General features: G+C 41.2%; 1 protein-coding gene across 3 annotated transcripts in view; it reads right to left on the reverse strand.

Annotated features, from left to right (window-relative positions):
• Positions 1–13960, reverse strand: part of zhx2a (zinc fingers and homeoboxes 2a) — a 30159-nt gene that overhangs the window by 4418 nt on the left and 11781 nt on the right. For 2 of the 3 annotated variants that reach the window (XM_067602262.1, XM_067602263.1), the window contains 11 exons: positions 9257–9799; positions 8099–8818; positions 7056–7268; positions 6133–6396; positions 5642–5857; positions 5357–5441; positions 4910–5095; positions 3542–3948; positions 2269–2521; positions 1953–2112; positions 1398–1517 (listed from right to left, as the gene is read on the reverse strand). In XM_067602262.1, coding sequence (XP_067458363.1) covers positions 1400–1517; positions 1953–2112; positions 2269–2521; positions 3542–3948; positions 4910–5095; positions 5357–5441; positions 5642–5857; positions 6133–6396; positions 7056–7268; positions 8099–8818; positions 9257–9355 — 2721 coding nt within the window. In that variant the 5' untranslated portion in view covers positions 9356–9799 and the 3' untranslated portion in view covers positions 1398–1399. Of the gene's footprint in view, positions 1–1393; positions 1518–1952; positions 2113–2268; positions 2522–3541; positions 3949–4909; positions 5096–5356; positions 5442–5641; positions 5858–6132; positions 6397–7055; positions 7269–8098; positions 8819–9256; positions 9800–13960 lie in introns of all 3 variants that reach the window. The other variant, XM_067602264.1, reaches the window with a different exon arrangement.

Genomic DNA, 13960 nt, shown 5'->3' on the forward strand with positions numbered 1-13960 from the left:
ACACCAAGATATTTATAAGACTGGACAATTTCTATCTGCTGACCCATAATTATCACTGGGAAGACATCCTCCTTCTTCCTCCTGAAATAAATAATTAACTCTTTGGTCTTCATGGCAAAAACACAGTTCTTCCTCATATGAGCAGAGGAAAGGCATGCCACTATTTTATTAATATTGTTTACAGATTATATTTCAAATCAACCCACCTAAATTCACTATCAAGCTTTCTTGTTTATTTCAAAACAAATAAAATTTGGAATCCATCGTAACACTATTTTTGTTGTTGTCAAAAAATACACAGGTGCCCTGCTTGCCCCCTTTTATTATATGAAACTCAGATATGAACTGCAAATGTGATTCCTATCAAGTGAAAACAAAACAATATTGGCTACACAAGTGGAAGAAGAAATTTGTCTACATACACTTAGTTCTGCCTCCTGCGACAGTAACACTGTGTGTATGTGTGTGTGTGTGTGTGTGTGTGTGTGTGTGTGCAAGCATCTGTCTACATCTTCGATGCTAATGATGGTGTGGTCCAAATATCATCCTGCCATCCCAGCATGCCATTGGTTTGAAGGACCAATCGGAGCTAATTACACACTAATAACTTCCTAGGTGGATGGAGGCTGCAGCTGTGGCATCTTAAAGGAACAGTTCACCATTTATTCATGTATTTATTTAAGCCAAGTCCCACAGTGAACATCATTCATCAATCTATTCTCTATAGCCAGTTATTCCTGTTTAGGGTCACAGGGACCTGGAGCCTCTCCCTGCATGCATTGAGCCTGCACAGCAGCAGCTATGTCTAACTCATCTTCTTGGTTTCACTCACAGTTAACCCTTTTGTGATCGGTACAAAGGTAATAAATTCTCTTATCCTTTACAGCTGCATGAATCATCAGAGAATAATCACCTGACTCCGCACTTCCCCTCGGCTCAAGTGAGCTTTTTAGCATCTTTCAGCTCATTGTTTTGGTTCTATAGGCTGCAACTTTACTGTTTTGGTTCACTCTCACAGCACTCAGTGTTGTTTCAAGATGCAGCAGGCAGCTGTTTTCAGATAAAAAAAAAAATTAAAAAAAGCTCTGCTGATAAACCCTCTGGATGCTACTTTCTCTGCACCCAACCGGACATGCAGATAGACGTTAGTCAGTGACTAATCTAGAGAACATAGATAAGTATATCAAGCTGAAATGTGTTTCTCAATACATCTGTCAGCTGACCAAATGGATGCTAATGCTGCTCTGTGCCTGCTAGATGTGTTAACAAGCTATACTTTGCTAACATGCTAGCCAGATAAACTTCACAAGGTCATAATATATCAGGTACATGTAATATTTAGCTTGTTATGGAGCTATGTCCCTACATGGCAAAAGAAAAAAAAAGATCTCACCTACCATCAACCAGTGACCCTCCCAGGTTGCTCCAAGGTCAGAACATCAGTTTCTGTTGCCAGCCGCTGTCTTTCTAATCCTCCTTCACTCTCCTCCCCCACCGCCACGGTTACCTTTACCCACCTGCCAAACAAACAGACACAAAGTTTAAACACAAACAGATTCCTTCTAGGAACTGGAAACTAGATCAAAAGAAATATTTTTTTTATGTTTTGCAGTAATAATATTTCTGTGAAAGATGCCATAAACCATGCATGAAAATCTATCTGATGCAACATTCAACAAGCGCAAACAATGGAGTAATTCAGCATCTACAAATCAATTTGATATTATTTCGGTCACATGTCACAATCCCTCCTGAACATTTTCTTTAAGTAAACCTGATATGTCCAAACAGTGCTGTGTTTTTAGACTGCTTTCACAAATGATCCTTTGAAAATCTAAAAATTGGCAGTGAGCTGGCCTTTATTTTGTCTGTATAACATATTTATCACACCATAAAATAAATATGGACAGAAAAAAGACAAAAGATCAGTTCCTCTCCTTCTTTTCACCCACCTCCCTTTGTCAGCAGTGCTAGAACTGGTCTGGTCTGGTCTGGTACGGCTCAGGTCCGTCACGCTGTGAGCTAGTCTGTCTGTCAACCACTGGACTTTGTCTTGGTCGGACAGTTTTGAGTGCTCTGTAGCAGCTGCTGTGTTCTCACCAGCCTCCTCCACTACACCGAGGTTTGTGGGATTTAAAATGTGCACAAAAACAGAGAGAGCACAAGGTCAAATAAGGATAGATGTATAAAACATATGTATAAAACATATAATATGAAACATATGGTATATATAAAAAACACTATTTAATTTTCTCCTCCAAAATGTACCGTTTACAGCTTTGGCTTCCAAGGAAACGCTCTGGATTTTCTCAGAACTGTTCCCGTTCTGCTCCTGGCCTGCTTTCTGCTGCTCAACAAGGTTTTGGTTTTGGAAACCTTCCATCCAGTCCAGAGTTTCACCATTCCTCAGTGCCGAGCGGTGGTCCTTGAACCAGCGGACAATGTCAGTACGTCCCAGGCTTGTTTGGACTTCCAGCTGGCTGTACTCTTCAGGAGACGGCCACTGGGTTCGACAGAACATCTGTCAAGATAGATCATGGGACCAGACACGAAATGTTAACATCATAAAAAGAATATTTAATTAACTGATATATAAACAAAGTGATTTATTAAGACTATGGAATAAACAAAAATGCAAACATCAACAATCTGGGAAAATCAAGAAGTACAATACCAGTCAAAAGTCTGGACATACTTTCTCATTCAAATGAATGGGACAGTGTGTCCAAAATTGGGCTGGTACTGTATGTCCAAATTTTGACAAAAGTGAACCCGAGGCCCACCTACTACCTTTTTTGGAGATTTCAACTACATCTCATTACTCTCACACTAATGTCCACATTTGCGTCTCATTTTCTATAAAAGGGCATATATTTGCAAAGCCTTTTGATAGAGTTTATGGTTAAGACACACTTAGAATTGATCAACAATATGAAACTTCATGCGTACATTTTTTAATCAATTAAAAAAAGTAATTGATTAGATTAGTAAAAGGTTAAATATATGGCAGACTTTTTTAGGGGAACTATTGACTGACAGCATGTGCTTGTGCAATATGTTACACAGCATGAAACAACTCATCTGCAGCACTCTACTAAGGCTTTTCAAGACATCACATGAATGCACATTATGTTCCATTTAAAGGCTTTCAAGTCCTGTTGGAGCAGTATTGTGTCTAGAAAAGTATCCGACTATTTCCTTTAGTTTGTCAGATCTGACCTGGTGGTCACCCACCGTCTTATCTCACTTGTGATATTCAGGTGTCAGCCCGTCTTATCATGTTATGTCAATCACACTGCTTTTCTTCAAGCACCATTACAATACTGTCTCACAATGAATCCCTTAATTTCACACAACATCTCACTTCACATTCTATTAAAAAGGTGCCATCTCATCGACTAATCTCTTTAAAAGTTGCAACTCATTAATCTCATGATACCATTACCAACCTATTTGCAATTAAAAGAGTATTCAAGTTCTACCTTGTGGTATATTTTAAAACATTGTTATGTAATCTGCGGTGATGTTGACCTCGCCTTACCTCTCTGAGCAGGGTGAGGGAGCGGCTTGTGATGGGAGCCGGGCTGGTGGAGGCGGACAGGATGGGAGGATGGGGAGAAGAGGAGGACGACGAGGTGAGGATCGGAGGAGATGCAGAGGAGGACAGGGTTGGGGGATGAGGAGAAGAGGCTGCGAGCACAGGGGGGGAGGAAGACGAGGAGGAAGAGGAGAGGACAGGCGGGTGAGGAGAGGAGCGGAGGGGTTTCCCGTCCTGCTCGCGATGAGAAGCCCCGTTGAGCAACGTTCCCGGTCGGTCTCCTCTGTCCTCGGTGTTCTTAGAGGCCATGGTGAGTAAAGCCTTCTCCATGTTGTCCCTCAGTGCTCTGCGCTCTGAAAACCAGCAGTCCACCTCAGTCTTGGACAGCCTGGTCTCCTGGGCCAGCTGGTCTGCAGCGGAACAGAGTTCAGTGGATCAGATGAACAGTGTTACCTATAAGTGGATGTTTTTTGGAAGCCTGGGAATTCAGTCTCCCTCTAGGGGACTTCAAATGGGCTCATTAAAAACATTTCTGCTATTCTTGTCATGCAGGCACCCTCCAGAGACAGACCAGCTCCTTTTGGGTGAAAGAAAATTAAGTCAGATGCTGTGAACTTGTATAAATAGAAAAAAAAAACACGACTGAATTTCCTTAAAGTAATTTAACATCTAAGTTACAAAGTGAGCATTTCAGACTTGGCAAGAACACAGCCAACTGCTAATGCGACCATTGAGTCTTACCCAATTTGTCTTACTTCAAGAAGCAAAGTTTCTGATGAGTAGTTTGAAAGTTCTGTAATAATCTCTCAGCAACTTCACAACATAAACTTTGCCTTAAAAAGAGATATGTGTGGAGAGCTGCCGGAGTGCAACACGGTTGACAGAGGCAAATATTATGCCCTCACATAGAGCATCTGAATTTAGGACTAGAGATGAGTCCATCAAGAAACTGTTAAGTAAAAAAGATATTTGTTTGAATGCACAGATAAGCATCCTGTACATAAACTCCCATGAATTGTTTCTTCTCCAGTTAGTAGCAATTTACGTTAATGTCAGTTTACATACATGCCAGTACTTTGCCAGTTTAGTATTTCTGAAAAGGATATTGTTTCTGATGCTGTAGTTTCACATGTTTAAGTGACTAATATTTTATTACTCCCCTCTGGCACAAATAAAAACCACAGAGCATGCACAATAAAATAATTAAAAGATTCACTATTTATCTTTTTTAAAAAATCCTGATCTGCTGATATCTCAAAACTGTCCCAGTCCTAGCCATCACTTTTCTTTAATGACTTCCTCGTCTCCCATCTTTCCTGCTACCAAGTGTTGTAAACAACAATCCAAGCTAGCAAAAACAATCTAGAGTACCTAGCTCTGTCTCAGTTGGAGAGCTGCTTCTCTGGAAACTCTCCTCCAGTGCTTTCAGCTGTTCTGATGACTTCCCCTTCACCCTCTCCAGCAGGGGAAACTGGCTGGGGACCGCCTTCTTTACGGAGCCATCTTTAGGTGTTGGCGTCACCTCTGCTTTCACCAGCACAGGGGGTGGAGGAACACCTTCAAGAGGTACAGAGGCAGAGGGAGACTTTAAGGACCAAGAATGCTTTTCCAAGACAACACGTGTGTGTATGTGATATTACTAAAATGACACAGCAGCACAAACACAGATCTTAAAATCATTATTAACCGACTACTGACCATGATTAAGCACAATTTGCTTTCTCAGTATGATTTGTTTGTTCTGATATATTTTGCAGAGATTTGAAATGAGCTTGTTTTTCATCGTTTTTGATGTGTAGCACTGATCACACCAAATACCTTTGAGATTAAGGAGCCTCTGTTCACTGAACCACTTCTTTATCTCTCCTCTGGACAGCCCCGTGGTCTCTATCAGCCTGTAGATCTATCACACGACAAGATGCAACATAAAATAAAACAATAACCACAGGTGTTTATCAGTGACAGTCTTGTGTTTTAAAAAAAGGCAACAACACTAAATTAAAACATAAAAGCTGACACAAAAATAACACTGCCTAGAAACCTTCTATGTTGGACTTATATGGCAAGGCACAAAAAAATATCATTTCACTCACTTATTCTTACCTCATCTTCCTCAGGGAAAGGACACTGTGTGTAGCTGGATCTCAGCACCGATAGCTGCTCAGCTGTTTTATTGGGGTCAACTGTGAAACTCAGCACTTTAGGTGACGCCAGCTTGGATGTGGGCATGGGCGCAGAGACAGTTTGAATGATGGAGGGTCGCTTACTCTCTGTGGCGATCACAGGAGACGCCAGGGGTCTTTTGAGCGACTGCGCCACCTGTGGTAAACAGAAATTTGTGGAAAGTTGATGATGGAGTTTTGGAAGTTATAGGTCTGTTAAGTTAAAACAAGCATGTCTCAAGTAAATCCATGTTCTATTTGGTTTACATGAACGTTTACTGCAGGAGAACAGAGTTGTGTTCAGACTTTTTACCAGGTCAGATTAATCTAGATGGGCTGTAGATTCTAACTAACTAATCTTGGCCCACAGTTGGATAAATGCCCAAATGGTTGTTTTTTGTTCTGTTGTCTACAAGAATCAGGGTTTTGTACCTGGTTAGCCACGGTGAGTGCCAGCGGCGCACATGTGACAGTGGAGCCGTTAGCTACAGGAGTCAACACCAGGCTGGTCTGTCCCAGGAGCTGACAGGGGAGGGACTGGAGGACAGAGGCTGCAGACTGCATGTGTTTGGAGGCTGTATTGGGAGCAGACGGGTTGGTGGATGATTGGGAGTTGAGCTGAGGAGTTACGACGGTGAAGGTCTGAGGCACAGAGGAGATTGTACCGTTGAACATTTTCTTCCTGGCTTCTTCCACCTGTTATGGGAGAAAAGTATTCGTTATACTTGCATGTTTAAAAATGTGTGTGTATGACTGCTAAGCTGCACAATTCTGGATAAAATGATATTATGATCCTGATGATTGTTTTGCATTGTTGCTTCTTGACATTCTGACAATTTTCAGTCACATTTGATAATCAAAAGGTTGCATGTTTACAAATGGACAATATGGTGTAAATCATGTCTTACACTGTAATCTCATATTTATTTCATTATATATTGCAGGTCTGTTGTTTGTGTTAAGTGACATGAAAAGTGAAAATGATCTATAATTTGATCAGTAATCAAACAAAAGCTTACTCCCTGATTAGTGGTTATTACAAAACAATTCATCTACTTCTGCTTTGAGCAATAAGTTGCTTTAGAGTGATGTAGTATGGCACATTTCCTCACCAACCTAATATGCAGCTCAGGATAATAATTCTCAGTGTCTGGATTCTGAATGTGAGTTAATGAAGAGCATTTCAAACATAAAAAGGTGCTAGACGCACAGTTTCTATCACCATTATCATTTCTTACTTGTTGGGAAACCTGCTGATGCTCTGTTTGAGCTACTGAATGACAGAAAAAGATCTGAAAAAATACACCAAACAACACATAGGAAAAAAAAAACATTATTATTACTACAGTTCCTACCTCCTCAGGTGACCAGCTAATACCCTGTTTGAGCCTCTGTGTGGTGAACCAAACTTTGATTTGCTCCTCTGGATGTTTTGAGACAGCAGTGAGCCAGGAGAGCTCAGCCTGTGTTGGGTAGGGGAACTTGTTGAAGGAAGAGATGAGTGTCAGGTTGTCGTCCAGCGAAGGATTGTATTTGGTTGTGTTGAGGGGCACTGCAATCTTCGGCACCTGGAATAAGAAAGTCAGCAATGGCAAATGAATGGTGTTTTTTTGTGTCCCAGAGAAAAATAATGACTTCTACAGGCACTGTTTTGAGTTACTGTGTTCACAGGAATGCATTATGTCTCACATGGTACATATTAAAAAACAAATAAATAAATAAAATAAAATAAAAAGGTAGTTCTTTTTTTTTTTTAAAATAGGTTTGTAATTTCCAAAAGACATTTCTTGAAAATAACTATATAATTAGCTTCCAATTATGCATTTCCTACAATACATATATGCTAATTTTAGAAAATACTAAATTTTCCACTTTTAAAAGCTGACTTTCAATAGAGTGCAATAATGTAAAGGAATAGTTTGACACTTTGGGAAAGACACTTATTTGCTTTATTTTTATACCACTCTTGTTTCTGTCCGTTAAATATGTAGCTAGAGCCAGGAGACGGCTAGCTTAGCTTAGCTTAGCCTAGCATAAGGATTAGGAGCAAGGGGAGAAGGCTGGCCTGGCTTTGTCCAAAGGTAACAAATCTACTACTACTACTAGCACATCTAAAGCTCACTAATTAATATGCAATGTCTTGTTTGTTTAATCTGTACAAAAAAATGGTAGGGGTATCTTTTTTTTTTTTTACCTTTGGACAGAGCCAAGCTAGACGTTCCCCTGGTTCCAGCCTTTATGCTAAGCTAAGCTAACTGCCTGCTAGCTCAAGCCTCATATTTGGAGAGTGGTATTGATCTTCTCTTGGCAAGAACACGAACAAGCACATTTCACAAAATGATTCCTTTATATGCACAGGAATAGTAGATGAAAGAAGAATGCCTCCATTGTGTCCCACCTGGGTGTAGTTTAGAGGCCGCTGTAGTGAAGGCATGATGTGAGAAAGGCTGTCTGCTTTGAGCAGAGTGGACTCCGGGATGATGACCGTCCCGTTCACATTGACCGCTGTGATTGGTTTCTTGGCCAGATCAGTGGTCAGTTTACCCAACTGAGACTCTGTCCGTTTATTATCCGATGACATTATTTTTGGTTTACCGATCTTGACTGTGGTGGGTTTGCTGAGTGGCAGAGTGCCCAGTTCCTCTCCTTTGCCAGAAATGTTGCTGGAAGTGTTGTAAATGACTGCATTGTTACTGCACCCCTCTATCGTCTGTTCCAAGATTGTCTGATTGTTCATTTTGATGCGTTTGAATTTAAAGTTGCTCTCCCCCGGGTGACACCTCTCGTTGTGTTCTGTCAGAGTGTCGAACTTCTTTGTGTTGAAGTTACAGACAGCACACAGGTACAGGGGGTTGAGGATGACGTTAGGGTGGTTGGCGTCTACGTGTTCTTTGAAAGTGTTCAGGTTCTGTGTGGAGAAGGGGCAGTACTTGCACTCGTAGCCCCCCTGCTGCCTCCGCTGAGGCTTGGAAATGTCTGGTGGCTCAGTCACTGGGTTGTCTGGAGCTGCAGGGGGGTCAGAGGCCTTTCCTGTCAGGTCCAGGTCCACAGATGGTTCTGCCTCTGTTGAGAGATCTGTCTCCATAGCACCCTCCTCAGTATGATTCTCTGTTGTTGTCTGGCAAAGGAAGACGGCAGTTTTCAGATTAAAAAGGACACATCTGGAAGCATTATTCACACACTGATATCCGAGTTCCCCTATTTTTATGAATTAAATACATATGAGATTCCATAGAATCCATGGAAAACTGAAATCAACAACAATTAAGTTACCTAGGACAAGAAAAGGATGAAGATAAATGAAATGGTGTGGCATAACACACAAAAATTGCTTACAATCACAAGGTAGAAACTTTTTTACATGATTTTGTACATTAAAAATCCACCTTCCCACAAATTGTTCAAATATTGATTCATTCATTCTGTCATATATAAAAAGTAGAATATATATTTATATAAAAAAATGAAAACAAGCCATAAAAGAAATAAATATTAGAATTTAAGTATTCTATCTCATTCATTTAACTCTAATGTCCCAGACATAATGAAAGTGTACCTCCATGTTGTGCGATTCCTCGGCCTCATCATCCAGCTCAACCATGGTCTGCTCCGGTCGGATCATACAGGGAATGGAAGCCTTCCGCCGACTGGACATGATGATGGTGGATAATGGGTTTGTCCCGGTGGACAGCTGTCCTCACTTGGTGCTTTTGTTCGGCCAGGGATGTTGTGAAGGAGACTATGGCTGATGAGCCCAGGATGCAGGAATACTGTCAGAGCAGTGAGTGAAAAGTACAGTCTAAGGTGCCAAAGATTAGCCAGGGGCACTGGCTTGTACTGGGACACAAGCCTGGACTGTCTTTTATAAACAGGAGAGGTAGCAAGCACAGGACAGTTCCTGGGATGGGGCTGAGCAGCCAAGGAGTCAGAGGAAAAGTCCTCCCCTGTGGGCAGGATTAGTGGCTGGAGAGAGAACAGGGCAATGCGAGGTGAAGGTCTAGTAGAGATGGGGCTGTTGTAGTATAATGCAGGCTGGGCTCGCTGACAGTGTCAGCTCCAGTGCTGGCTGACCTCCTGGAAATGCATGACAGGACACTACCTAGAAGGGAGAAAGGAGGAGTAAAAAAGATTTTTTTATAAATATCAGAAAATAATTCTTATTTTCATTTTGTTTAAAATTTCTGCTCCTTCACCTTAATGACTTCTACTTCTCCCATTTAAGATTGAAGTGGATTGAATCAGTAAAACCAGCAAGGGGTCACAGCTCTTACATGGATTTACGTGGTCACTCAATATAAATCAAAGGAATACAGATGGACTCAATATTTTGTACCATGTATGTAATTATTGTACACAAATCCATGTAAAAACAATAATCTTTGATTAATTTCACCAAATAAATCCAGAACTAGCAAAAAATCTAAACATTGGTAAAGAAAAATAGATACCCCTTTCAAGTGCCTTTGAATAGTTAATACTGCAGGTACAGAACAGGCTGGTTTGAGTGTGTGAAGAACTACAACCTGATGGTTTATTTAAGCTCAGCAGTGTCCCATTGTATCTGCAGAGAGCCACAACACAAAAAAAAGGTAGAGCCAACTGCTGCCAGCGGGCAAAAATGTCTCAGTGATGAAAAAAGGTCAAAGAAGGCTGACAAACAAACAAACAGTGCAGCATAGCAGACAGTCTACATGTGGTCAACTGACTCACAACACTGCTGCTGAGAAGAAAGTGCAGCATAGGCTTGAACAAAAATGTTTTGTAGCCAAGAATCTTACAAAGAACTAGAAGCTAATAGCAGTGGGTTAGACAATGAAATCATCAGACACTGGAGGACTGAAAAAGCCTTACGAGTTTTTCTGTTTCATGCTGGTGGAAGGAAGCAGCAGCGTGTGGATAGATGGACTTGCTGGCAAACCAGCAGAAAGCTTTTAACACTGTGATGAGTCTAAAACTAGAAATATCGCCTCATAGTTGTATGCCTCCGCCAACCAGTCAAGTTACAGTTTACATCCATGTCTGTCCAAACTCATATAATATTTGTAGTGAAGACTGAAGGAATGTAATAAAAGGTGTTAGATGTATTTTCCTTGTATGTGTTTACATGTTCTGCCAATAAAGCTGATTCTGACAGAACACAAAGTTGTAGCCATGACAGTAGAAGATGCTTCAGATATGGATTTTGTAGCTATTATAGATATTGTAGCTTCTGCATTGAAGCTACAAATTTTATAACGTGGATGCTTCATGCACATCTTCAACCCGGCAGCACAGAAGATCTAAACAATCACCACAGTTTCAAGATGGGAATCCAAGATTAGTGTCACCAATTCAGTATCTGAACAAATGTAAAATATGGTCACAATCTCCCCTTCTGTTCCTGAGTTATAGCGTTGGATAATGGCCAAAAAAGTGTTTTTGCATTATTGCAACATCATGATATCACAGTGAAGTTGACCTTTGTCCTTTTGGATATAAAATGTCAACACTTCATTTTATCCTATTAGACATTTGTGTGAAACTTTGTCATAATTAACGCATGAATTCTTGAGTTATGGCCAAAAACTTGTTTTGTGAAGTCACAGTGACCTTGACCTTTGACCACCAGAATCTAAATCAGTTCATGCTTGAGTCCAAGGGGACGTTTGTGCCAAATTTAAAGAAATTCCCTCAAGGTGTTCCTGAGATATCGTTCATGAGAACGGGACGGACAACACGAAAACACAAGGCCTCTGGCCACATATGTCATCGGCACAGAGGCATAAAACCCCCAAATTTGGGCTTATGTTTGTTTTAGGTCATTCTTCATCCATCTCTCTCTCTTTTTTTCTCCCCATCATTTCCTGTCACGTGTCTTCCGTCGGCTCTATAATGAAGGCATAGCATTCCCCCAAAACAAATTTTAAAGAAGTATGAGTCAAGCTATAAAAAAAACACACTACATACTACAATACCCATAATGCAACTCAATAGCACCTTTAATTTGACCTCCACTGCCTACAAAATGCTCTAAATGCTCTCCCTCCAGAGTCACAGAAGACAGTACATAACTGTGCATGCTGAGTTGGACTTATCGTGTAAACTGAATGTCTGCTGTAAAATTGGTGGCGTGTCCCTTTAAGCTGATATTTGCTACGAACCTCCCAACACTGAAAAATGTTTGAGTGACACACTGAGTGTGTATGTTATCATGCCCACTAACACTACACGCATTTACAAAAACACACACAGTATGCATACAGGTCTGCAGCTGTCAGAAAAACAAGTTGTTCTGAGAAATATCGACTATTTTCATAAATCAGATCATGCTGCAGAGCGTGAACAGAGTGAGAAACCACAGACAAAGCAGCGTTAGATGAGCATCTTGAAAGCAGAGAGCAGCTTTATTTGGGGTTTAGTGAGATGACACCGCCGTCGAGAAAAAGCAGTTATGAAAAACTGAGGGAGAGTGAGCAATGGAAACTTTCCCAGGGTAATATTATAATGAGAGGAGAGAGAGAGAGGGAGGGAGAGAGAGAGAGAGAGAGAGAGTGAGAGAGAGGGGGAGAGAGAGAGAGAGAGAGAGAGAGAGAGAGAGAGAGAGCAAGAGAGAGAGAGAGAGAGAGAAGCTTATCTGACTGAAAACAGTCGATTGATATTCTGGACTCATGCTGAAGCTTCATACTCATATTCACATGAGTAAAAAATCAAATAAGTCGATGCGGCGATGGTGCTCTTTTATCAGGACATAATGAGGTTCCATAAAACCAAGTCAGCAAAGAGGGCAAGGGAAAGTCCTTCCAATTTAAAATCTCCTCTATAGAACGCTACTTAAATATGTTATGCTTATGAGTAAATATTGACAGAAGAAATTGGTTTAACCCCACCAAACACCAACGCTATTTAACAGTCTGATCAAACTCATATTTTAAACCAAGTTACAGTGCAAAAGGGTGGGACAGCAGTTAGTATGCGAGGAGTAAGACCTCGGCTCGGCAGGTTTGGACTATACTCTGCAATCAGTGTCACATATTTAATCTGGACCTCTCCAGCAGCGACGCATGAATCAAATCAAGGCTTGAAGGCTGTCATTTGTTAGTCTTCTTATTGTCCCGAGATATCTCAACTCCTCAAACAACCCACTGAGGCATCATTAGAATGCAGACTCATTACCATGGTGTCGCTATAGCAACTGTGGATGTAGAGCTGTAATCAAGTAGCTGCTACATCCGTATTACTGATAGAGACTGTACAGTGATGACCCGACTGCATGTGGGACTGTATTTGGTGTGAAGAGGACGGCAAGATAAGACAGAAAAAAAAAATGAAATCCTCTGGTAAATGGGAATCTTGCAAAAATTACTGACAGGGTGTGTGTCTTGAAAGCCTGAAAAATCTCATTCCTGCAGGATGCACAGAGTGGTACATACTCAGCTTCACTCACTGAGTGTTGACGGGGAAGGTCAAGGAACAGTCATGAGGAGAAGAAAAGACTCCACTCAGAATAATTAGTTAGTCATGGACAGAATGTAGAAAAGATGTCCCTGCTAGCGGGAGAGGTTACAAGGAGGTGTGAAGCTATCTCATTATCCTACTAACCCACACACGTGATGTAAACACGACCGTGTAAAGCAGGGTGGCGTTGTGCAGCATACCGGTGCGCGCACTTGCTCTTCCATTCGCTATCACTCTGTCTCTCAGAGTCTGCCATTGCCCCAAATCCGGCAATGTAGCCAACATCTGGTGAGAAGGGATTGATAGATGCATCTGCCAGCTGCATCTGAAGTGCCACTTTATGTGACCTGCTGAACTTCTGCTCCCTCACTGCTGACACAGCCTCAACACTTTTTAGATGTGCTGATGAGTGATAGCGGCAGAACAGAAACGGAGAGACAGCGCTAAGCTGTAGATGAACTCTTTACCTCCCACTGGTGTGTTGAACCCACACAAGCTGAGCAGAGAGCGGATGAGCAATTCCATTTATGCAACATCCATATTAGTAAGCTGTAAACACAACCGCTACAGAACTTAATAAAGTCGGTGTTGTCAACTCTGGACAAGGAGGACATCAGACACTGGTTTGCATTACAGCCTGACTGATATCTTGCTCGGCTGATGTTATCAGCTGATACTGGCCTTTCCCAGATATATCACTATAGGTGTATTTTTTTAATTATAGTTATTTATAATTATTAAATTCCTAGTTAAGTTTACTGTTTCACTGCACTGATGTCATTTTGGTCAATAAAGTTTAACTGTAAAATATGCTGCCTCCATTACA

The sequence above is a fragment of the Thunnus thynnus genome, chromosome 10, assembly GCF_963924715.1.
Source record: "Thunnus thynnus chromosome 10, fThuThy2.1, whole genome shotgun sequence".
Lineage (NCBI taxonomy): Eukaryota > Metazoa > Chordata > Actinopteri > Scombriformes > Scombridae > Thunnus > Thunnus thynnus.